The 24,137-nt window shown below is 32.2% G+C and overlaps 1 protein-coding gene across 1 annotated transcript in view; it reads right to left on the reverse strand.

The window, feature by feature from the left end:
- Window positions 1-1,309: 1,309 nt before the first annotated feature.
- The window catches only part of LOC142329840 (WD repeat domain phosphoinositide-interacting protein 3), a 28,252-nt gene continuing 5,424 nt past the window's right edge, over window positions 1,310-24,137 (reverse strand). Inside the window, exons 2-8 of the mRNA XM_075374702.1 lie at window positions 18,245-18,421; window positions 11,288-11,470; window positions 8,314-8,504; window positions 6,625-6,710; window positions 3,737-3,838; window positions 2,677-2,798; window positions 1,310-1,959 (exon numbers count right to left, since the gene is read on the reverse strand). Coding sequence (XP_075230817.1) covers window positions 1,841-1,959; window positions 2,677-2,798; window positions 3,737-3,838; window positions 6,625-6,710; window positions 8,314-8,504; window positions 11,288-11,470; window positions 18,245-18,421 — 980 coding nt within the window. The 3' untranslated portion in view covers window positions 1,310-1,840. The remainder of the gene's footprint in view (window positions 1,960-2,676; window positions 2,799-3,736; window positions 3,839-6,624; window positions 6,711-8,313; window positions 8,505-11,287; window positions 11,471-18,244; window positions 18,422-24,137) is intronic.

A 24,137-nucleotide genomic window follows, 5' to 3' on the forward strand; every position in this document is an offset into this window, starting at 1 on the left:
AACAAAATACAGAACAGAAGGTAGGTGTTTCTGTTTGTAAAATTTGAAACAGATACATGTACCAAAACAGTTGTGAATTTTAAATAAATTTAGTGCAAATCAAATAACATATTTTATTATTTTTTTTGTTATGATGATTTTCATCAAGCTTTATCCACTGATTATTTGAAAAATAAAATATTGGGAAAATGGACTAAAAAAAATAAATGAACAATGAATAAAAAAATAAAAAGATAGGTTGTCACTAAACGTTCTGAAGGAATCTAAGGATTACTAGCACTATACAGATGAGTGAAAAGAATAATACAGAATTGGAAATTATATAAATAATAATATTAAGTATAAATAAATTATTAGCAGTAGGATAAATTTATATTTAAATACTTAAAAATAACTTTTAAGATGCTCTTTTACACAATGTGAAAATTCAGAAAATGAGCAATTGAGGTAAAATTCCCATGACCAAAGTTACATTTCATGAATATAGTTCCTGTAAATCAATAAAGTTAAGAACACTGGATGCAGATCACAAATTTCTTTCAGCACTATTATATCTGCTAATACAATAGCAATAAAAAAAAAAAAATCTTTCTTTTTTCCACCTGTGAATATTTAAAATTATTATAGTAATATTCAATTATGATGAAAAACACTAAAACCATTACAACTATAAATAAAAATTGACAAAAAAAAATCAACCAACTCGAGCATAAACATCTAATCTAGTGCTATGTTGTGACCACCAACCATTTGTATAATCATCATGTCTAAATACAGTAACAGAAAAAAATATATATATAAACCTGCTTTACATGAAAACAATTTCTTTTATGTTTTCATACATTTTACTGAAATATCATGCTTATCATGGATAAGTAATAACTGACAACAAATAGAGGATAAATAAAACTGTGGTGCTTGGATTTGAAGCACATCACTTTTGCCATACAAAATTCTTTACAGTCATACTATAATCTATTTAAAAAAAAAATAAAAACTTTTGCGGCTAAATAACAAGAAAGTAAATAAATATTTATAAATTACCTTTCATAAAAAAAAAATCTGAGAAGCCTTACTGGATTGAATTATTAGCAAACTAAATATATATATTTTTAAAAATAGATAAAAACATTATAACTAACTAGTTTTATCAATAAATATTTATTTCCTAAATATAAAAACTTAATTTTATTAAGTATTCTAAATTTATAATATTTCTTTTAATTAAAAAAAAAAAAAAAAAAAAAAAAAAAAAAAAACTAGATTGGAATTAAAAATAGTCACTATCAGATAAATACTGTCTATTATTAAATATTCAAGAATTTAAATCCGAGTATTTAATTCAAACATTATTTTATACAGTTTCATTAAAATTTTCAATAAGTTTCACACATTTTTCTTTTTATACAAGTAATATTTACATTGTTAGTTAATATTCATTCAGACGATAAGAACACGTCATGTCAATATATTTCACAAACACCATAAAACAAAGAAAGAAATAGTAACTACTAGCAAAAAATAGAGGAAGAGTTAATTCAGCTGACATAAAATTTACTGCTTTATGAAAAGAAATTAAGATTCCAATTTCATAAATAAGCATAAAATAACTGCATGTTTTTTAGTTTACTAATTTAATCAGCACTACAACTGACAGCTCTTCTTAAATCATACATCGATTATTATATCATACATTGGTTATCTGCAAGGGTCACTTGGTTCATCAATTAATTCATTTATGCACATTCATCAATTCACTTGTAAAATAAAACTTGACTTGCATGTAACAGTATAGAAATATCTCACAATAAAAGTTACATAAAAAAGAATAATATTTAAGTCACCATCGCACTCTTGAATGCGAGTCGGTCATTTCCAAGAATTGCGCATAGACATCTCTCCAACATTCTCCTTTGTTGTTAAACATAAATTTATAATAACTTCCATCTGCGCACACAACTAGAAAAGAAAAAAGATAATTAAAAACTTCTGCAATAATGCATATTTCACATCTAATATCATTTCATAAGATTTAACTCAACATATTTTACAGAGCTTGTAGTCATCTCTGCATTCATGTTAGTAACGCAACAGTCTGGTAAAATTTCAAAAGATAGGGCCAGATTTGTCATTAATTTTTATTTATTACTAGAAGACTTGATTTGGTTTTACAAAAATTGATTAGAGTTGAACAAAATGTGGAATTTTTATGAAGAAAAGAAAAGAATGATGACAAATGATTTTAAGTACATTTTGTTTCAAATCCAAAATGTAGAGGTTCCTTTCAAAATAGGTTAAAAAAAGCAGTACACAACACCATGTAAAAAATGAGCTAAGAACAGCATTTAGTTGTTAAATAATAATTCATAAATTCAAGACCAGAACTTCAAATTATTAATATTTATGAAAAATTATGAATATTCATACCGTACTAAATAATATTCTTTAAATTAAATTGCAGAAACTATAATTAAATTATGAAAACCAGTATTTATAATATCTTACCTGATATAAATACATATAAACATTTTCATTTAAAGAAATAATAGATTTTTCATTTAATAAATAATATAATTTTGAATGAATCAAGAATATCCACCTGAAATTTTTGAAAAATAGTTTATAATAAAAAAACTAACAGTTTTTTATAAGTATTTATAAATCAGTATAACTTACCAATGACAGAATTTGTATCAGCACCAAAAGCACACATACACTGGGGACCACCAGGTACATTAAACTTGCAGAAACTCCAGTGTGAACTAAAATATTTAGGAAGGAATGTAGCTGATGCTAAACTGAAACCAAAATGTATCAAACTGAAATATTAATATTAGTTACTAAATATAATTTTTTTTAAAATAATTAATTAATTACAGATATTCCCCCTACTGAGTGAAGACATTAATAAAACACATTGTTTCCCACAGAACAACTTGCATTAATTTGCTTTACATTATTTGCCCCGGTTCTTATAGCTGCGACACATGTAAACCATCTGAGGTAAAATTGGCACCTAGGTAATGATGGCTCTTGTATTTTGTTGCTAATTTTCATTTAGTGTCATGCAATACATATAGGGCACTAGGAAAGTTTTGCAATATGATGGAATGAATCATCACAGGTGGTTTAGCACAATCAAGACAAGTTAGCATGTGTCTATAGACAGGTCCTGACTGGCACTGTAGTTTTTCTAGTAACTGTCTCAGTATCATTTGCTTTTTAGCCATGTTAGTGAAAAGAGGTAGCGACGACATCATGGTTGAAAACTGAATACCAAGCAATTTTGTTTTTTATAGTTCTGTAAAGGGGTCAAGTGATGATCAGTGTTTAGAGGAAGTACTCCTTGGAGAGGCTTGTCCTCATCGTACACAATATTTAGGTGGTACTGAGAGTTTCAAAGAGGAAATTTTGGCTTTGAGGATGCTCTTAGGTCAGATTGACCATCTTCATCTGTGACCGAAGCAATATGAAAACTGCTTGAGAAAGACTGGCATGTGACCTACTACCAAGCAGAGATATCCTTGGGCATTAACGGTTAATTTAAAACAATTAATGGTTAATTTAAAAATTTCTTCTTAAAATAATAAAAGGATTAAATAAAGCACATAGAAAAACAATTAAAGTAATACAGTAAAGCAATAATCTCAATAAATATTAGTACTTCAATTATCAACAATACAAACTAATAGTTAAATACAAGCAAGTAAATTAACATTATAATATTAATCTTTACCTGGACTGTTTATTTAATTTCTGATCTTCAACTGAGAAGACATGTACAGTACCATGATCACTAGCAACACATAACCATGTAGAATCTTGATTAAAATTTATACTGGAAAAAAATTATAAAAATAAAATTATTATTACTAAATGAATGAAGGTGTAATTAACAGTAAAGAAAGTCCCAAATTCCAGTGAAACAAATCCAGTGTTCCTCATTCAAAGTTAAAATTTTTTTTTACAGTCAACATTGAACAGATTAACTATCATTCAAAACCATTAATCTTCAAGCTGAATGTTTTTAATAAACTTGTAAAAATTAATAATTTTACAAATCAGTAAGATTAATACATTAATAAAACTAGAAATAATGACAATTGGGTATAATTAGATATTTACAGGAATTAAAAAAAAGAAAAGTTATTTGTAATAAAATTTAGGTCTTAAAAGAATTCTGAATTCAATTTATAACCACAAATATTGTGGCCACATCAGAAAGATCCCAAAGCCTAAAAAAATTGATTTGTTTACTTGTTTACAGATCTCCTTCAAAATAGTCTCTGGGTTATTCAAAAAGAATGAACTGATTTCATAACTTAACATTTTATTAAGAAAATCTAATACAAAATTCTTTACCAAATCACACGTATTCTACTCGTAATTAAGTTTCATTTTCTATCCTACAAGTGTTCAATATATCAAACAGAAGCAGCATGGACAAGATCAAAGTGATAAGAGAATTCTTCCCACACATGTAGCAACATGTCATGATTCACTAAGCTGATCACAGTTGACATATGATGTTTAAGATCATCGATGTTTGTGGGTAGCGGTGGACAAAAAACAAGATCTTTAACGTATCCCCATAAGGTTAAATTTGGAGATCTCGCACACCAAGCCCAAAGAGCATTATCTTGGGCGCCATTTTGACCAATCCATCATTGGGGCACTTTTTCATTTAAAAAAGTTTGTACCATCAGGTGCCAATGAAGTGGTGCTCCATCTAGTTGTAAAATGAAGTCATCTGAATCTGCTTACAGTAATAGGAAGAAATAGTTTTGGAGCATGTCGAGAAAGGTTTGTCCTGCAATGGTGTTTCCCTAGAAGAAAAAGAGATGGTAAACCTTGTCCTTACACATGCACAGAATACATTCACCTTAGGAGAATCTCTCTCATGTTCAACTGTTACATGTGGGTTACAATCCCCCAAATGCAAATATTATGATCACTGATTGTGCCATTTAAGTGAAAGATCACTTCATCAGTGAAAATTAAACGTTAAATGAAGGTTTTGTATTCCATTTCTCCAGCATCGATTCAAAAAATTCCAATCACTTCCTTATAGGAAACCTCATTATAGGAAAGTGCTTGTTCGAGGAGTTGCAGTCTATATGGTTTCATATGTAGATGTCTTCTCACCATACACCAGAGAGTTAGTTGAGGAATTGCAAACTGATGGCTAGTTTGATTAGTGGCCTTATGTGGGCTGCGCTGAAATGCATCATGAATTCTCTCCACCTGTTCCTCCGATACCTGTGACTGTCCTGGTCTTTTTCCTTTACAGAGACACCAGTCTCCTAAAACTGTTGGAACCACCATTGAATGTTGTTCAGAGAGGGTGGCTTAATGTCAAATTGCCTTCAAAAAGTACGCTGCACCATGACTACAGAATTTTGTTTTGTGACCTTGAGCATACAGAACACCCTTTTGTTATTGACTCGCCATTTTGAGGTCGCTATAACTAATGTGCTCGTGCGGTGGTTATTCAAAACTTAGAAACCTACTCTTTCAAATGAACTGTGGCTCATTCTATAATGGCTCTATTGAACTGAAAAACTGCATCTTGAAATCGGTTCATTCATTTTAAATATACTGATTCCAGTGCCTCTTCTATCTCTTAAAAGCATTGGGGAAATCACTTGTGTGAAGGCAGTCCTGCAATTATTACAATGTCTCAGCTTAAATTCCTGTTTGGGAAACTAAGCAAAATCACAGGAGGTAGATCTGGAGACTAAGGAGAATGTGGAACAACTACCATGTTGAGCTTCATCAAAATCTGAATTGCTTTGAAGGTGATAAGCATGGGCGTATTGTCTTTGTGTAAAAGTTAATTTTGTTTTTCACACAGTTCTGATCTAATTTGCTGCACATCTGTCAAGTGCCTCAAAACAACACAAAGTCAAAATTCACGGTAAACTGGTAGGAAAAAATTCTGTAAAAAATGTTTTCAATATCAAAGAACATGACAAACATGGATTTTGTTGTGTTTCTCACCTGCTGTGTCTCATTGATCTGTGACTACAAGATCTTCCACTGTCATGACTGCTTTATATTTGGATTATAACCATAAAACTAGCTTTCATCTCTGGTTATCATCTTAGAAATGAAAGTAGAATTATTGTTAAGAAATGCTATGAAGCTCACAACACACATCAAAAGCCATTGATTTTGATCTACTGAGACACAAGCTACGGAATAAACTTTATAACAATACGGTGCATACATAAATTTTCAGTTAAAATCATTGTCTTAAAGTGACATTCTACTAACCTTGAAATACAAGCATGCCATTCAAAAATCTGCATTTGTTGAAGCCTCATGTAGTACCCAGTTTACCAAATTTCACATAAAATTTTAATTATAGGCTAGCCCATTGTCAAAGTTTATCAGTCATCACTAACAAGCAATCACACAAGGCTACAAAAATCATACCTCCAGGGTCAGCATACATTCTTAATTTCTAATTTATGAGAATTACTTATCTATTATGAAAAATAAAGAAATACAAAATTTTATGATAGCACTACATTTTTCCTTTTAAAAATTTATTTATATAAATTATCACATTTTTTCTACATTATAAATACATATGTATATATAAATCAAAAGTAAACTGACCAATATATCTGAGCTCCATTAGCACCACGACGTAATTCATTTAACATATTGCCAGTACATGTATCAAATACACGAATTAGTGTACCCTGAAATAGACAATCAAATGGTATAAAATAAAGCTTACTAAAATTTGTTGTTTTTTAAATGTGTACAACAAAATTATTAGTTACTGCTGACCAGCAAATATTTAAGGAGAGACTATTTAACTTGCACTCTAAAGTTAAGTAACATGGTAAACAGAAACAAATAATTAAGCTTAATCTCAAAAATAATATGGTTAGGTTATCATTTTAAAAGCAAATTAAGAAATTAAGTTTACATAATTAAAGAAATGAATGTACTTTTTATCACATTCATATATATATATATATATATATATATTTATTTATTTATTATTATTAATATATAATAATAATTATAATTACAGAAAATATAATTTACAGTGTTTCCAGGTGAATTTGAAGCTACTAATTGATTTTTCATCATCTCAAATAATTTTTTATGACAATATTCTATGTTTAGAAGAAACTGATTAGTAGCAAGATATTTTAACTAGTAGTAACAATATCAGTTATTTTGTGGGAAATCTTGTTATGTGTTCTTGAACCTTGGAACCTTCCCAGCTTCACTAATAAGAATTAAAAATGTTACATTCATCCTCTACAATATTAGTGCATGTGAAATGGAATAGCTATCCATATTTATCCTAAATCTTTTACACATAATAAAGAATAAATAAATACATATTAACATATTGAGTTATAATAAATTTATAGAAGAATGTAAAGATATAACAAAAAATATTTAAATGACTACTGTTTCCAGTATTCAGAATGTGAAGTACAAGAAAGTAAGTAGCAAAAAATTAAATAGTATCAATTTATTTGGCACAACGGTTAACACCAAAACTGCAACTAAAAATCTGCAAAGGTCATGAGCTGTAAAAGAAATCATTATACAGGGACATAAATTATCCAACTAATTTTATAATTTTGTGAAATTTGTTTCAATATTTGTAACAAAAATAGTTACTTTTTTTATAAAAAGTGAATCTTACAAAAAATGTTCACATTTGGTTCAATTCTTACCTAAAACCCCATAAAAATGGTTATCACTAATTAATATTAACAGGAAACTCTTTTGAAGTTATTAATCATTTACTTTTTATGAACCCTTAAAATAAAAAACATTATTTTCATCAAAGAATGACTTAAAAAAAAAACATTACCAATTGTTTTTATAAGCTTCTGAATGCATAAAATGTGCACGTAGTCTTCACTGAGTAAAAAAACAAAATTTTTGACCAACTTGCCCATATTTTAACTTGCTTTGAGTATAAATAATAGAACTTTAAGTTTACAAATTCTTAAAGAGATAAAAAAATTATGGAAAAAACTACTGATATACAAAGACAACACACACATTTAAAATAACGCAATGATAAAATTCTTTTGACATATTTTTTAAAATAAGAAGTTACATTCAATAAAATCATTACTTCACTTCATCAAACCAAGGAAATAGGCAAGGGTAAGAAAAGAAATCAGTAAATAATGAATTATATTTAAAAAAATTTTTTTATAAGAATGATACCAAAAAGAGCAAAGGAAGTGGTCAACAGTATCTAAGAAAATATATTAAAATAGGAACAAAATGGAAAAAATGAAAAATAAAAAACTGAAAAATTACTTTTTCAGATGCAGTAGCAAGTCGTGTGCCCTGCTGATTAAGTGAAATGCAAGTTAGAGGAGCTTCATGTGCTGGTATATCCAATGGAGGTCGCTCAGTGTCAGCGAGATCAACAACTTGTACATGTCCCGTCTTACGACCAGGAAATGCCAGTAATGAATTATTGCTGTTTGGACATAACACACATAAACCTGTGAACAAACAAAAATAACAAACTTAGACCACTCAGTAATACTGATTCTAAATTTACACTTTATAACAAAACAAAATTTCAGCCAATGACTCCCATAGATTACAAAAAAACTTGCTTTGTATAGATAATTTTGTGATTGTTACCATAGAACATAATAACACATACATTAACTTGCATATCAATTAAATAATTCTCTATTTATTATTTCAAAATGAAGATCTACTATGTTATACATTCTTTCTTTATACAACAGGAAAGAGTTTACCATTACAAAATCTCCAAGACTACTGATCTTAAGAAAACAATCACTCTGTCTATTGCAATGGTTTCTCATAAGTGCTAAATAGCCAACTGAGCAGGGATGTACCTACAGGGAGAGGGCACAGCACTGCTAACCTACAAAAAATAATTGTTTTTTTGGGTACCTCCCTAAATGGTTTTAATTGTTCCTATGATTACTATAAATTTGCATGAAAGCTAATTTCAATAACAGAATTACATTATCTTTTTTCTGTTATGTTTTTCATTACTAAACTAATCTGTATGTACAACCATGGTTTTTTTATGTCTTTATTATTTGTAACTTTCCCTTTCTTTATTTCATGGAATTCTTCTAATAATGACATATACTGTTATAATTTCAATTTTGTCTTTTATTGAACTTCTGTAAAAAGCGATATACAGCATAAATATATTTAACAGTATGTATTGCACAATAATAAAATATTTTTTGTAGAATACATTCTTCTTTGAAAATAAAGAAAAACTGATTAACAGCAATTAATAGCATTATGAAGACTAAATTTAATTCAGCAACATTGATTTCTGATGATTTAGAAGCATTAGAGGTTTAAAAAAAATAAATTGTGTACAATATTTAATAATGAAATTTACCAAAAAGCAACATTATCTGCAATTTATTATAACAATTTTCTTCATTTATTATTAGTTAACTTTACCAATCTATCATACTTTCCCTTTAAGCAATCAAAATTATTTCAACCCAATAAAAGGTAAGCTACATCATTGTTCACTTCTCAAAATATTACTATCCAATCTTGCTTTGTTTAGTGGTAAATTTTATAAGAACATCATGACAATGTAATGAAGAAATAATTCTTTTAATGTAAATAATTTTTATTGTTATGGACATTGTTTTTCTTAGGCTCAATGTTGTGGTTTATTATTTTTAAAAGTTCATTAAAATTTTCTGACTAATAGTCACAGCTTAAGCAACTTTTGTAATGATTTATTCGAAGAAGAATTCATTGCCTTTTTAGTTAGATTTCATAAGAAAGCTACCTATTGTAATGGGCACCATGATTTGACTTCCGGAAAATTTTGACATATCTTCACGTTTCACACTCTACAGACCCCAAAACCACTGTCAGTTCTAAAGTTTATATATACATTTATAAATACATACATATACATTTATATACTTACAAAATTATACATTATCAATTATTTATAAATTATACATTTATATATACATTTTCACTTTCTTGTGGACATGATAACTGCGGTAATCTTGCACCAATCACTTATTTTGATACATAAAATATAACGACCCAAAATCTTGGTCAAGTTAATGGACAAAATTAGACCATAGCGGGGGGGGGGGGGCTTTTTCGAAAAACAAAATATCATTAATAACTTTCTTATTAAGTAAAATATTGAATTCGTTTAAAGTTCCTACTATTCTTTGGGTAAGGGCCTAAAACTAATCTAAGTAAAGTTTTTTGATATCGGCTCAGAGGGTGGAAAAATTGGGATTTTTAAGACAAAGAACATCCCTTTTTAGACACAATACTGAATCGGTTTAAAGTCCTCTGTTATTAGTCCTCTAAACATTACCTAAAACTTTTGTCTGAAACAATTTTTGATATGACCAATCTTTACGGCAAGGAGTGACCAAAATGTTGCTGGAATTGTAAGAAGATGAGGCTTGTCGTATGCTAAACATGTGAAAAGTTTTCCACATGCAACTGTTGTCATATTGAGTAAATTGAAATTTTTTCTATCCTCTACTTAACACCGGTGAAATCTACCTTCACCTTCTAGTGTGCCAAAAGAATTTTCTTTATAACTTTTATTTTAGCTTCAAGCATTAACATTAATTTTTTATTATCTATTTGCTCAATGTCTAAAACCAACTAATCTTAATTCATTTTTCTCTAATTTTGCAGCTGGAATGATGTTTCTAATTTTTAACCATTGATGTTGGGAGTATATTTCTTTCTTCTTTTCATGGGGTACACAGTTCAATACAATAAGTTTGTAAAAAAGAAAGACAAATTATCTGAATCAAGTATTTTAATTATTTTCTTTTTTTAATGAATAAACATCAAGCATGTAATTAGATTTTTTCTTACTTATTTTTATTAATTTATTTTGAGCAAACTGTAAACAATAAATTTTATTTTATTAACTTTACTTCCATAAGTCCTTGACCCCCAATATTATGTAACACTATTAAGCCTAGTAGATATGGGTTACATCCAATAACTAAAGTACTTAACCTATCTAATCTTTGTTCTAACTAATACTGACTTTTCAAAATTGGAATCTTCTTTTTAATCCCTTAGAAATTGTTAATGAAAATAAATTTTATTTTTCCTCTAAATCATATTATGAATAACTATGTCAAATTTCACCTTTCTAGTTATTCATAAAATGAATAAATTAGTGTAATTATGTCAGTACGGGCTTTAAAAGTACTAATCAAAAAAGTTATATTAACATGAATAATCATATTTTAACAATAAAATTAGTAAGCACCTTTTGGATTTGGATTTGTCTCAAATACATGTAACTGCTGAGGTGCTTGGGTAAATGTATAAACTTTAATTACACCTTCTAACACAACAACAATTCTATCTCTTCTTAGACGTACACCACGTACTGGAGCATTAAATTCTAATGCAATCACAGCCTGTTTTTTTAAATCATCCCAAACCATAACTGAAACAAATAAGATATAAAATATTATGATGTAGATAATAAACCGCAATACAATAGACTAACACAAATTCATATTGTTTTAATAATTAAATAATAATCAGGCCACAGATGGATTTATCAATCATTCAATAAATAAAAAAAATATATACATATTTTTTCTTGATGATTTGGCTACATAAGTTTGAGGCTTGGCTGTAGGATAAGGAAATGAAATTTTTGTAGCACATGAAAAATGCCATCCTTGACCAGAGCTCAAACCCAGGACCTCCAGATGAAAGGCTGAGATGGTACCACTCTGCCACAAAGATAAGCAGATTTAATTTTAATAAATTTAAAAACCTCAAAATAATTACAAATATTTATTTTTTATTTATAAGAGAATTTGCATGGCTTAAATTCTATACTTAATTAAATTTAAACACTTATATAGTGGGCGGCATATGCTGAGAACATAGGCTGATAGCTGGCTTACCACGCTATTAACTATCCTGAACAACTCTGTTATACGAGATGTTTTCGTAAACATCTTATCTGTCCTATCAGTCTCTCTCTAGTACACACTATGTGCACAGCTATACACCGGTTGCTAAACAACAGTTTTTCTGTTTCTTTATTAAACTCATTTGCCGTTATCATCTAATCAATAGTTTTTCTAATCTCACTATTACTTCCAAAATGACTGCTGCTGTCAGATAATTCTTTTAATCTGGGAAATAAATGAAAAATCATTGGGACTTGTTACAGAGCAATACAGTAGGGCTCAAAAATTGTTATCAATCAAATTTGTGAAGCAGTCCAGTGCTGAGCAACCAAGCAACACTATAAAACAAAATATCATATTACAACAGGTTACTGATTTTTTCTATGATAAATTTTGTCAAGTGTTTCACATTAAATCTCTAAGTTATAGTTGTTCCACTTGGCATAAGAGGCTTTCTGGTTCAGAAAATGTTTGCCATTATATTCCCTGTACTTAAAGGAATGCTTAATTTTCTTCAGTTTTGAAGGAGTTTCAAAGTGATGTTGTCCATTGATTGATGTATGTTCACATACTTAATGAAAAATCAATGTTGAACACCAATAACAATACGATTAAGAATCTGATTGCTGTCTCACTCATACATCAATCAATTAGCTGAAAGTGAACACATAAAGTAAGTCAAAAATGTTTCCATTTGCTTTTTCTTGTCTTCTTCAGATATGAATTGAGAATCCATTTGGCACAACATTTTTTATACAGAAATGCTCAACAAAATTTTGTGCAGGAGAGTTCTTGAAATGCAATGAAATGATCATATTACCTATCAATAATAAACTGTCTATTCTAATTAAATAATAATTAAAGGCAGAATGATCTTGTCATAAATACTCATGAACAACAACTACTCATGAACTATTTTCTAGTTCTTAATTCACAAATAATCTTATTACTTTGCACTTACTTTATCTATCTGTAAGTTTTGAAACTACAAATATTTTATTTACATTTAAAAAATAAACATCAAACTTCTAATTTTACATTTGGTAGGATTTTTTTTTCACATCTTAAACATGTAGAGAAATAAGAATTATATAATCAGTTATAAAAATTGTCAGACTGAACTAATACAGTATAAATTAATTGACTTAGGATCACTGATGGGAGGTTGATTGCATAAGTACTGTGCATAAGCATTATTTCCTATCTGAATAGCCCTTGTAACACAAGGTGATTCATTTTGGCTTGCATCCAAACCTAAATCAGGATTACAATTCAAATGAAAATTTTTCAGTTAACAATTTCTGAACAATAAATAACTCATTTCCTATTATAGGGATTAGTTAGTATGAATTGGGTAATAATGGAATAAATCTACATAAATATAAAACAGAGTAGAAATTTATCAATCCCAGATTTATATTTAAGAAATTTGCTATGAAGATAACAAGTGAAATTACAACTTAACAATTGTTTATTACTTAAGTTACATAACATAAGTAAGAAAATCATTATTCATTAGTTACAAAGTGAAACACACAATAACTAGAAATAACAATACAAACCATTTACCCAGATGAAACATAAAAAGTGTATTTAAAAAAAAATACTTGCAAGGGTTGAATAAATTTCCTGGTCTTGTCCTTCACCGACCTTTTTTCCAAATATACTATTGGGGTTTTAATATTAATGACTTTTATTTTTACTCAAAATTGATCAAATAAGCTAAGAAATAGAAATAAGAAACAATTTTAGACAATAAATTTAGTAAAAAAATTTAGAAATTTGTTCCTACAGAGTTCCTAGAGGTTCTGGCAATATCTAACTACCATATGCAGCAAATTACCCCATGTAAAAATTAATAACCCACACTACATTCCATTACATGGAAACATTTTAATAAGAAATCTCACACATTAATAAGTAATCTGTTCAATGCCAGAGAGAAAATAATAAATGTGAAATCAGGTTCTGTACCATAATCTTTGGGTAATTTTTGCATAACTTTAACAACTTTGCATAACTTTGAGTTCCACTTAACAATTTCAACCATATTGCACCTATTTATCAATCACTTTGAATAAACTTGGTTTAACAAAACAATAAAAGGCTTAACAATTTATCTAATAAACATTATTTTACAAAAATAGTAATTAAAAGATTTAAATGACCACTGCCATTCTGGAATTTTCAAACTAATTTATTTTGATAAGATGTTGGGTACATAAATACTAAATTTCATTAAGATATCTCAATCTGTTCTAAAGATATACAGTTTTATTGAAAAACAGAAATTGGTAAAAATAAGGGAAATAAAGCAAAATTAATCAACATGAAATGTTTTTATTTTGATGCCCTGAATCAGTTCTATAAGTTTGGTTGACACTTCCCAGGACACTCTGTATAGCTACTTCCAGGGTAGGAAAAAATGGTATACTGAGGGAAAATGAAGCAAGATAGGGGATTTGTGTCCCAATGAACTTTGATAATCTGACTCAGTCCCTTAAGTTTGGCAGACACCTGGGACAAACCTACAGCTGGAAGGTGGAAAGGAATATGGGTACTGCAATGCCCCCCCTTCACTGATGGGGTCAAAAATCAGGCCAAAACCAGGAAAAATATAATATATATATGCAAATTAATCTGAACACAGATATTATTTATAAAAAGAAACTACTTAGAAAAAAAATCACACCTGTACAATTAATATGTCCTCCCTTATTCTTAATCAATTCATGTATACAATCTTGCATAAATTCAACAAATGTACTACACATTTTTTTTTTTATTTCTTCAAAATGAAACCATACCAATATTATTGCTTTAATGAGGTCAATTTTTGTGTTAAAATTCATTTTTTAGAGTAATTTTTTGAATATGTCCAAAGATTTTCAATTGGGTTTAAGTCTGGGAAGTTGCTGGCCTAAACACAGGTGCTCTTTCATGTTTCATTCTTCAAAAACTTTTTCCACCTTTTGCCAGTATGGCCAAGGTGTTCACCCTGTTAGAACACTTTGTTGCTTTGTGGGAATATATTTCAAATTTGTCACAACCCTTTCCTTTAGAATCTTGATATATCCATTACTTTTCAACATACTACCTACTGGAGGTAATGAACAAGGACCTTCAAATGTGAAACAACCTCAAAACATTCTTTTCTGGGGATGTTTAACTCTTTGTTGATTATGAGCCGGTGACATATTTTCATCAGATGCTTTTCTAATGTACATAACCCTTTGTCCCTGAACATAAAAATGTAACATCAGAAAAGATAACATTTTTCCAGCCTTCTTTGGTCCAGTTAGCATGTGCCTTGGCCCACGAGAGCTTTTCTTTGCACACTGCTGGTGTTAAAAAGTTGCTTTTTAGCTGGCTGACAAGCTTTCTGACCATCTGCAAGAAGTCAGTGTCTAACAGCTGTCACATGTGTGCTGTCAAATCTGTTCCACCGGCTGGTAATTGCTCAATTTAAGCTCACAGCAGATAATTTTGGATCAACTTTTCCTCACAATAACAAACCTTGTGCTGGAGTAGCTTTTATTTAATGGCAACATTTGCCTTAGGAACTAGGCCTTATGGCAACATTTGAGGTGAAAAGGAACTAGTTTCTTTAAACATTTTAAAATAGTATCACTGTCTCTTAACACCACACTCAAAAACTATTGGTCATACTGGTATGCTCAAAAAAAGAAACAATTTTTAAACACAATTTCAGCTGCGGAGCAATTCGTTGGATGTGTAAACTGTATACATTAAGTAATGCCGGATAATCAATTATTAACAATCATTTCCTTTATTTACTTTTTAATTTTAATTAAATTAGTTAAACATTATATTAAACTATGACATTTATGACATTTAATTATTAAATTTATAGAATATTAAACATTCTGGCTAGCACAGATATACATTTTCATGTTAATTCGTTCATATTATAAAGGAAAGTAAAATTTATACCATTAATAATTTTAACAATAATTAAGACCAGCTGATTCAATAATAAATAAGAAGAAAGAAAATAATGTCAGGAGATGTTTACATTAAGCAAGAGGACAAAGAAAACAAATGAATCTGAACATACTGCCCATCAGAAAATAGGTTATTTTTTCTAATAATAACATGAGAATATCAATATAATTAAGTTATAATATAAGGTACATAAACGTTATACTAATACAAATATAAATTATATCATAATATGATTCAGTAGCACAAGATAAACCAAGCATATTTATTTTACATTAATAATCATTTCCTTTCATAATCTGGCAGTATTATAATCTAGCCTTGTTCTTAGAAATTGAATTCGAATATCGTAATTGGAAGTGCATTCATTGCCTTCAAGTGAATTGACAAATAAACAAATGTTATTATTGAATTTGGATAGAAGATCAAATTATTCTCTTTTTTAAAAAATTATTTTTAAAATACAATCTACATTAAAATATGCGGTCATAAATTTGTTATCAAATCATTTTATCAATAAATCTAATGCGATTTTATAATTTTCATTGATTAATGGAAGATTTTTAATAATGGCTGAGGCTTCGTCTCTTAGTGACAAATGTAAATAATGTAATTTTTGAACGTTTGTTAAATCTTTTCGAGTGTGGATTAAATTGTTAAATACATTAAAAAAGTGAGCCCACTCAAGAATGTAACCTTTAAACAATGGTAAATTATAAAATTGCATTAAATTTATCCATTATTATATATTTAAGACACAGACCAAAAATATGAAAATATGACTTTATAATAAAAAATGAAATAAACTTTCACAAAACACCATTTATAACATGAAAATTGCTAAATCACCAAAGAATAATAACCTCACATTACATAGACAACTAAGAGAATGGGTGTGGTCAAGCAAAGGGCCAAAATATAAAAATAAATGAAAACATTTCATGTTTTCGGATTATTCCCATGATACTGTATACACAGAGCATATTCATAAAGTAAGAGCCAATTAGTCATTAAAAAAAATTGACTGGTGAGAAAAGGTTATTACTTACAGTTTTAGTTTACTACATATCTACTTCACTTTCCACATAATCGTCATTAAGTTCTAAGCACTTTTCATAATGCTATACCAGTTTCTTTAACCCCTCTGCATAGAAGTTTGTTGCCTGGGAATTGAACCAGTTGAGAACTGAAACCTTGAGTTCCTCATCATTTTCAAAACGTTGTGTCCACCACGCCACTTTTTCAAATGCAAGAAGAGGAAGTAGTTGTTAGGTGCAAGGTTGGGACTATATGAAGGGTGGTCAAAAAGTTCCCCATGAAAATCTTGAATCTTCTTCTTGATTAAGGCTAGAGATGTGAGGACATGCATTGTCATGAAGGAGGATTATGCCGGACGACAATTTCCTGCATCGGCGATTTTGCATCAGACGTCTCAGTCTGGTGAGTGTTTTGCAGTACACATCAGCTGTAATTGTTTATCCATGTACAATGAAATCAACCAAAATGATGCCTTTTTTGTCCCAAAAAACAGAAGCCAACATTTTTCGACTCGAGTAGAGAGACTGCTTAAACTTTTTTAGTTTTGGAGAACTTGAATGGCACCACTACATTGACTGTTGTTTGGATTCTACGCTGGTGTAGAATTAATCCACGTGTTGTCGCCCATAACAATGTGGAAAAACAAATAATCTCGATCTTGTAGATAGCGGTCCAAAAATGCTCATCCACTACATTTTTTGCTCTTTGTGTTAGTCAGTGAGCATTTTTGGTACCCACCTTGCACACAATTTGTGATATCTGAGATGCATCCAACATGTGGAAATTCATCAGCTAGAGCACTAATCATTAATCGCCGATCACATTGCAGTTTTCAACACAACATTGCACTTGTTCAACAATTTCATCAGTCTGAAAACTGTGCCTGTCACTCCGCTCTTTGTCATGTGCATTTGTGCAGCCAATTTTAAAGTCTCGACACCATTGTCTAACCTTTCCTTCACTCATTACTATAGGTCCACAAACTAGGCACAACTTCCAATGAATTCCAGCAGCTGAAGATCATTTTGCACACAAAAACCGGATCATATGGGATTTTTTTTGAGAGTTGTGAAAAACTTTGACACTGCAAAAAAACCAATATGAAAATTTTGGACCAATCAACATACTTTCCCTTTAGAGCTATAACTCCTATGTAGGAGCAATGGAGTTCTAGCAAAGACAATAAAAATTACTCATTGAAAATAGAAAATCTTTAAAACAGAATTAGTTCTACAAAACACCAATTAAGTGGTTTGTAAAATGGTAATATAAATATTAAACATGAACAATACCTCTGTTGGTTGGATATTTAGGATGTGTTCCACCTCCTACCAGTGCCAAATAGTTACATCTAAACAACATTTCAACATAACTTAAACCACCATCAGCAAAATCCTGTCTTTCTTTCTCTTTTAAAGGATCGCAGTTGTAAACACGAAATCCATCTTCCATCCCACAGGCAAAACATCCTGAAAAAATCACATCCTTACTATCAGAGAAAATACAGCTATATAAAGAAATAGAACCCTAAATTAATAACCTCCTGACTTTGATCCATTTTTTTAAAACATGGTCCATTTCAAGTTTGCTACCAATTTATACTTTGTACTTTAAAAACTTTATACTTCATAATGTGCTTGTAAAGCATATTTATTGTAATACCCTGACCAGCTAGTATTGTATTAGATCTGTTAAAAATAGTCCATTCCCATGGAAAATTTAAATGAAATGAATTTATTTGTCAATGATATTTGCCTGTTTGACTAACTTATCTAAACAGATAAGTAAGACAGCCTCTGAAAACATTAATTTTTTATCTATTCAATTCTGGTCTGGCATGAGGTGTTTTGCTTACATACTTTGCTTACTAGGCTGATAATAGAAGAAGTATTACTGGAAGCTATCCATTGACACAAAGTACAAAAGATAATAAGTGGAACTAGTAAATTCAATAAAACTGGACTGGTTTATTCTTATAAAGACCAAAATCCTTTTAGTGACATTAATTCTCATAATTTTAGTGACATTAAGTACCTTTAGCAAGATTTACACTAATTCACAAACCCAACTGACCTCTCTTAGATTCCTGGATCTGGTTGGAAATGGGATGATTAAAGGTAAATAATGTATTACTGCAATATGTGTTTGCACCTTGGTCTCAGTGTCTTCAACAAAATAATTTATTTAATAATCATACAAATGTTTAATGCATTAAACTAAATCTGTGGAATTTAACATAAAAGCTCATGAAACTGTACAATAAATCTAAGAAAAAAAATGGCCAATCCCCAGTATACAATTTTTATTATGACACGCTAAATTTGCAAAATAAGATATAAGTATTATTTCAAATACTTCCAGTACTTAATAAATAAAAGATAAGAAAAAGTCACAAAATAAAGATAAGATACCACAACCAAATACATACATACGCAACTTGATAACAAATACAATTTTGTAACTCCTTTAACAACAATAAATTTGCATATGTAAAACTTATCAGAATATATTACTTTAAAAAACAAAAAACCTTCTTTCATGAAAAAGGCTTTTATTACAACATTTAAAATATGATTCCAGGAGTGCTTATGTCAAGAGATAATATTATTAAACAAACAAAATATAAATAAATAAACCAGATTCAAACAATGAATGAAAAAAAAATGGACAGGTCCCCAAACTTTATAATAATAAAACATTCATAACAATAATAAAAAAAAAAAACGTAATACTCAAATTACAAAACATGCAGTCTGATGCAAAAAGAATGTAATTTGCAACAATGGTGGAAGTTCAAAATATACTTTAAATGACTCATTTTATACACTCTGATTCTGGATATGCAGATAAAGTATCCAGTCAGAAAAATCTCCTGGCATTACAACATTCCTTTCTTTTTCTTATCCTTTATTCCTATTTATTGTTCCTTTCCCTATCCTTCATCCATCTTCTTAAGCTAGAAACCATGGGAACTACATATCAGCACCACCCTCACATCTTTTATTAATTGGTGGGGGCAATCACATGTTCATTGTTCTCGGTGGAGTGGTTGGATATTAGCACTTATAGACTTTTCCAATATTCTTCTATATCTTCTACATCTCTGGAAATTACAGAATGAATTAAATGGAAAATAAATATATAGATAAGTTGGGCTTAGGAAAATGTTGACAAAGGAAAAAATTACTTATGGAATATTTCCTACCCAGAGGCTGCAACTAGATTCTATCTCAGGCTCCTAATTAGTGACAAAAAAATTCAAGCTTCTTACTTCTCCTGAATTTCAAAATGTAATCAAATATAGATTTCAGACTAACTAAAAAAATCATTAAAAAAATCCAGCACTATGAAGAGATTGGGCAAAAAAGCATTTTTATCCAAATAGAACTTTTAATCTAAGTTCTATTTCAATTAATACAAATGTGTTTAAATTAAAAAATGATGCATTGAGCATAATTACTGAAGCATTTTACTAAGACGAGGAAGAGTAAATTACATATTCTATATTCATTTTACCATAATTGAACAATGTCAATACAGGTTATTCATTTTACCATAATTGAACAATGTCAATATAGGTTGATTCCTATATTAATCTGACAAAACTCAAATCTAATTCTTTTTCTACTCTGAGTGGCTTATCCTCGGTGAACATTTGCAATCATCCTGATAATTCTGTTTATGCCAAGTCTTAAAGAGATCAATGGCATTCTGATCCCATGCCATAAGTCCTTTAAGTATGATATGCACTTTCAGCTAAATCCTTGCTTACAACATTGACAGTAGCAGCATCACTCTTTTTTTTTCTTCTTTTCTCCCACCTTCCTGGAACTGCTCTACAGAGGATTGCTTTGGAAAGGAGAAAGTAACGCCATTGGGTGTCAGTATGCAGAGTGCCCATGACCACACTGCACTAGGATGACCCCCACATGCTCGGGAGGTCCTTTAGGTGCTCAGTCGCAGGCCTGACCAGCCCGGCACCCTCCGCATCTTATTCCCTGACGGGACTCTTCACAGGCATATAACTTCTAACACCTTCTTGACAAAGTTTTCTACTGCCCTCTATTCACTGGCTCCCTTTAACATGATGTCCTGCGTATCCTCGGGACGGAACATGTCTTCCAGGCCCAAAGCATCCAGCATCTCCTCCTGTTCACCTCCAAACTGTGGAAAGCAAAAATGGACGTGATATGGAGATTCCTCCTCGTAACAATCAGGGCACAGATAATCTAGGCCAAATCTGTGAAGGTATGCGGTATATATTTATAGCCTCCATGGCCAATCAGGAACTATGTTAAACTGTACCCCAGCAAGCCATGTGTTCTCGTGTACCAACTTTTAATGTCACCAATAAGGCGATGGATCCAGCGGCCCTTTGCCCCCTGGACCCAGCGCACCTGCTAGACCTCAAGTAGCTTTTCTTCAATCTGCAATGATAGGCATTTTTTGTGTCCATGCAGCAAAGGTCGCTGTTCCCAGAGCCTCCTCCTTCGCTGTGTGACTAGATCTATTGGCTTTTTTCCCCACCAGGACCTCGGCCGCCTCCTTTGACGGTCCGGTACGCTGCTATAATTCTCAAACAGCACTTTCTATGTACCGCCTCAAGCTTCCCTTTATATTTAAAAAAATATGTATTTTGTCACATCAGCCCATAGTTCAACCTTGTAAAGCACGGTGGAATATGTGACTCCAACCAGTAGCCTCTTGTGATACTGGGTCAGACCTCCAGTGTTCGGTAGGAAGGGAGCAATTAATCTCATCATCCTCTCTGATTTGTTGGTGGTTTCTATGGCATAAATTCCAAATTTCATACTGGAATCAATTCATATAACTAAATGTTTTATTGCTGGTCTTGAATCGATCCTTCTATTCTCCAGTGTTGTTTTCAGTTTGTCTCCTCCTTGCTCTGGAGATTGCAACAATCTCGGTCTTGCCTGCAGCGAGTGACAAACTTGCTCCCATCATCCATCTATTTATCACCATGTATGCTTCACTTATTTTCTCAGTGGCATCTTGCCAAGCGGTAGCCTCTACCACCAGGGCGAGGTTGTCCGCATAAACTGCTATGGTCAGTCTCTGCAGAAGGGGGACCCAGAATACCCCATCATACATCAGGTTCCAAAGGGTTGGCCCAAGGATCGACCCTGGAGTTACACCCCTGCACAGGCACCTTTCAACTAATCCCCCCTGCACCCGATCCTGCCGGTAAGCATGTGGGTACCCCGTGATGTTCCAGTGCCTGTATTATGGCGACGTGAGAAATGCATTTCATTCTAGAGTAACGAGAGCGCAAATACTACGGTGACTGCCTCTCATGATTCTCAAGGCCACCTCGAGCACAGCGGTCACGGCGTCGAGGGCGGACCTTCCCCTGCAAAAGCCGTACTAACTCGCAGAGAGCCCATCCCCCTTCGAACAACTGGCGTGGATATTCTTTGCTGGAGCATGCGCTCCAGCACCTTGACCACTCTGTCTATCATAGCCAGTGGCCGGTAAGAAGAAGGGAGAGCCGGATCCGTTCCCGGTTTTGGTACAAGTACCAGCCGCTGGCGCTTCCATTTCTCGGGACGGATGCACTCTAGAAGGCCTCCGGCTGCGCCCGAACAGCCACCTTGGCAACCAAATTTGACAACCTGTTCAGGCCCGGCGCCTTAGCCGGAGGTATTGATTTGTCTGGGATTTCTCTCGCCACCACCCCGTTCGGTTGCCCTAGAGCATAAGACCGTATGTCCAAGCCACAAACGGCAACTGAGCCTCGAAACAGTTTAGCGACCAGTATCCTAAATAGCTCCAATAAGCCCCAAGAGCTTACCTAATAGTGTGAGCGGACAAAGCGCGGTACCATACACCACCGGCTTGCGTGTTCCACCACTCACTTGTCATATATTACTAAAACGGGTAGGCGCACCCCGTCAACTATCAAAATATATATGACATCAATAAATTAAAATTTATTTCGTCTAGAAAACAATTCGCTGCCACGCCTAGGTCGCTGAATGCCAGCAAGTACCTGCCCACCATTTTACAGCGCTTGGAGCCATAACTGGCTAGTGGTCAGCCGTGCTCAGGGTTAGCTTCCCCCAGCAATGCGGTAAATTTTTCATTTAAGTAAGCTACTGATGCAACAGCATCAAGGAACTCCCACACGGTACGACAATGCGGCTCCCGCCAAACATACTCGCCGCTAGCCGGAGGTATAAGTAATGTTGCCTCCAGAAGTTCATCTTGGGTGAAGAGAGGCGGGTTGCCCTCGTCGCTCCCGTCATCAGTCATTGATCCCTGTCCGCCAGGAATGAGCTTTTCTATAATTTTCCGGAACTCCAGAACATACTGCGTGACCGTAAATCTTAGGGATAGGTCTCCGACCTATCTTCCCACGACATCCTCTAGCCGTGTGGCCCATCTCGAAGCATCTATAGTACTTCATAGGTTGCTCTGTAATATCGACACGACACGAAACTAGTCCACCCCGACTCGGCCCATTTTCGCAATCGTCGCCGCTAGTGTCACCGGCAGCCTGCATATTGCAACTTTGATATCACCATACCCCTGATGTTGTAGCGCAAATCTCCGGGGAGTTCTGGTTCAGCGACCTCCCGGAGTCCTCTGGCTATTTCTTCTGTCTGAATATCGCACTCGGGATCTCGGATTCTCAGTACGGTAGTCTTAGTTCTAGTGTGCAGAGCCATCCTTTAAAGAGGTAACGACCGTCTGCTTAAATGCACCCGCATTACTTCTGCCTTCCTTTAATTTCCATGCGGTCCCCCGTTTTCCGCCTTGTCGGGGACCGCAACCTCGGTCCCCTGTTTACGGTCTAACTCTTTTCAAAAGATCTGTGTACGTTGTTGCTTTCAGAACAAGCATCTCCTTCTTGTGCGTAGATTCAACTATCGATTCATTCCGCCAGGAAGAGGGTGATCTGCCTCCCGGGACAGTCACATAATTCTGTCCCGCCATCCTTCCGTCACACTCAAGGATTTTCCGAACATTAGTGGCAGACTTAGTGCCGCAAATTTCTGCCTGTAAGAGTCCCATGCTCCCGCCATTGTTGCTTTTTATTTTGCAGAAGACGTCTACCAATACTTGGGCCAGGTCATTGTCAGCACTAGAGTCGATCGATGTAGACCACACGAAAGGCGTTCCTGATCGGGGCCCGCTCCCCGGTCACCTCGCCGACAAATTTCA

The sequence above is a fragment of the Lycorma delicatula genome, chromosome 9, assembly GCF_047948215.1.
Source record: "Lycorma delicatula isolate Av1 chromosome 9, ASM4794821v1, whole genome shotgun sequence".
Lineage (NCBI taxonomy): Eukaryota > Metazoa > Arthropoda > Insecta > Hemiptera > Fulgoridae > Lycorma > Lycorma delicatula.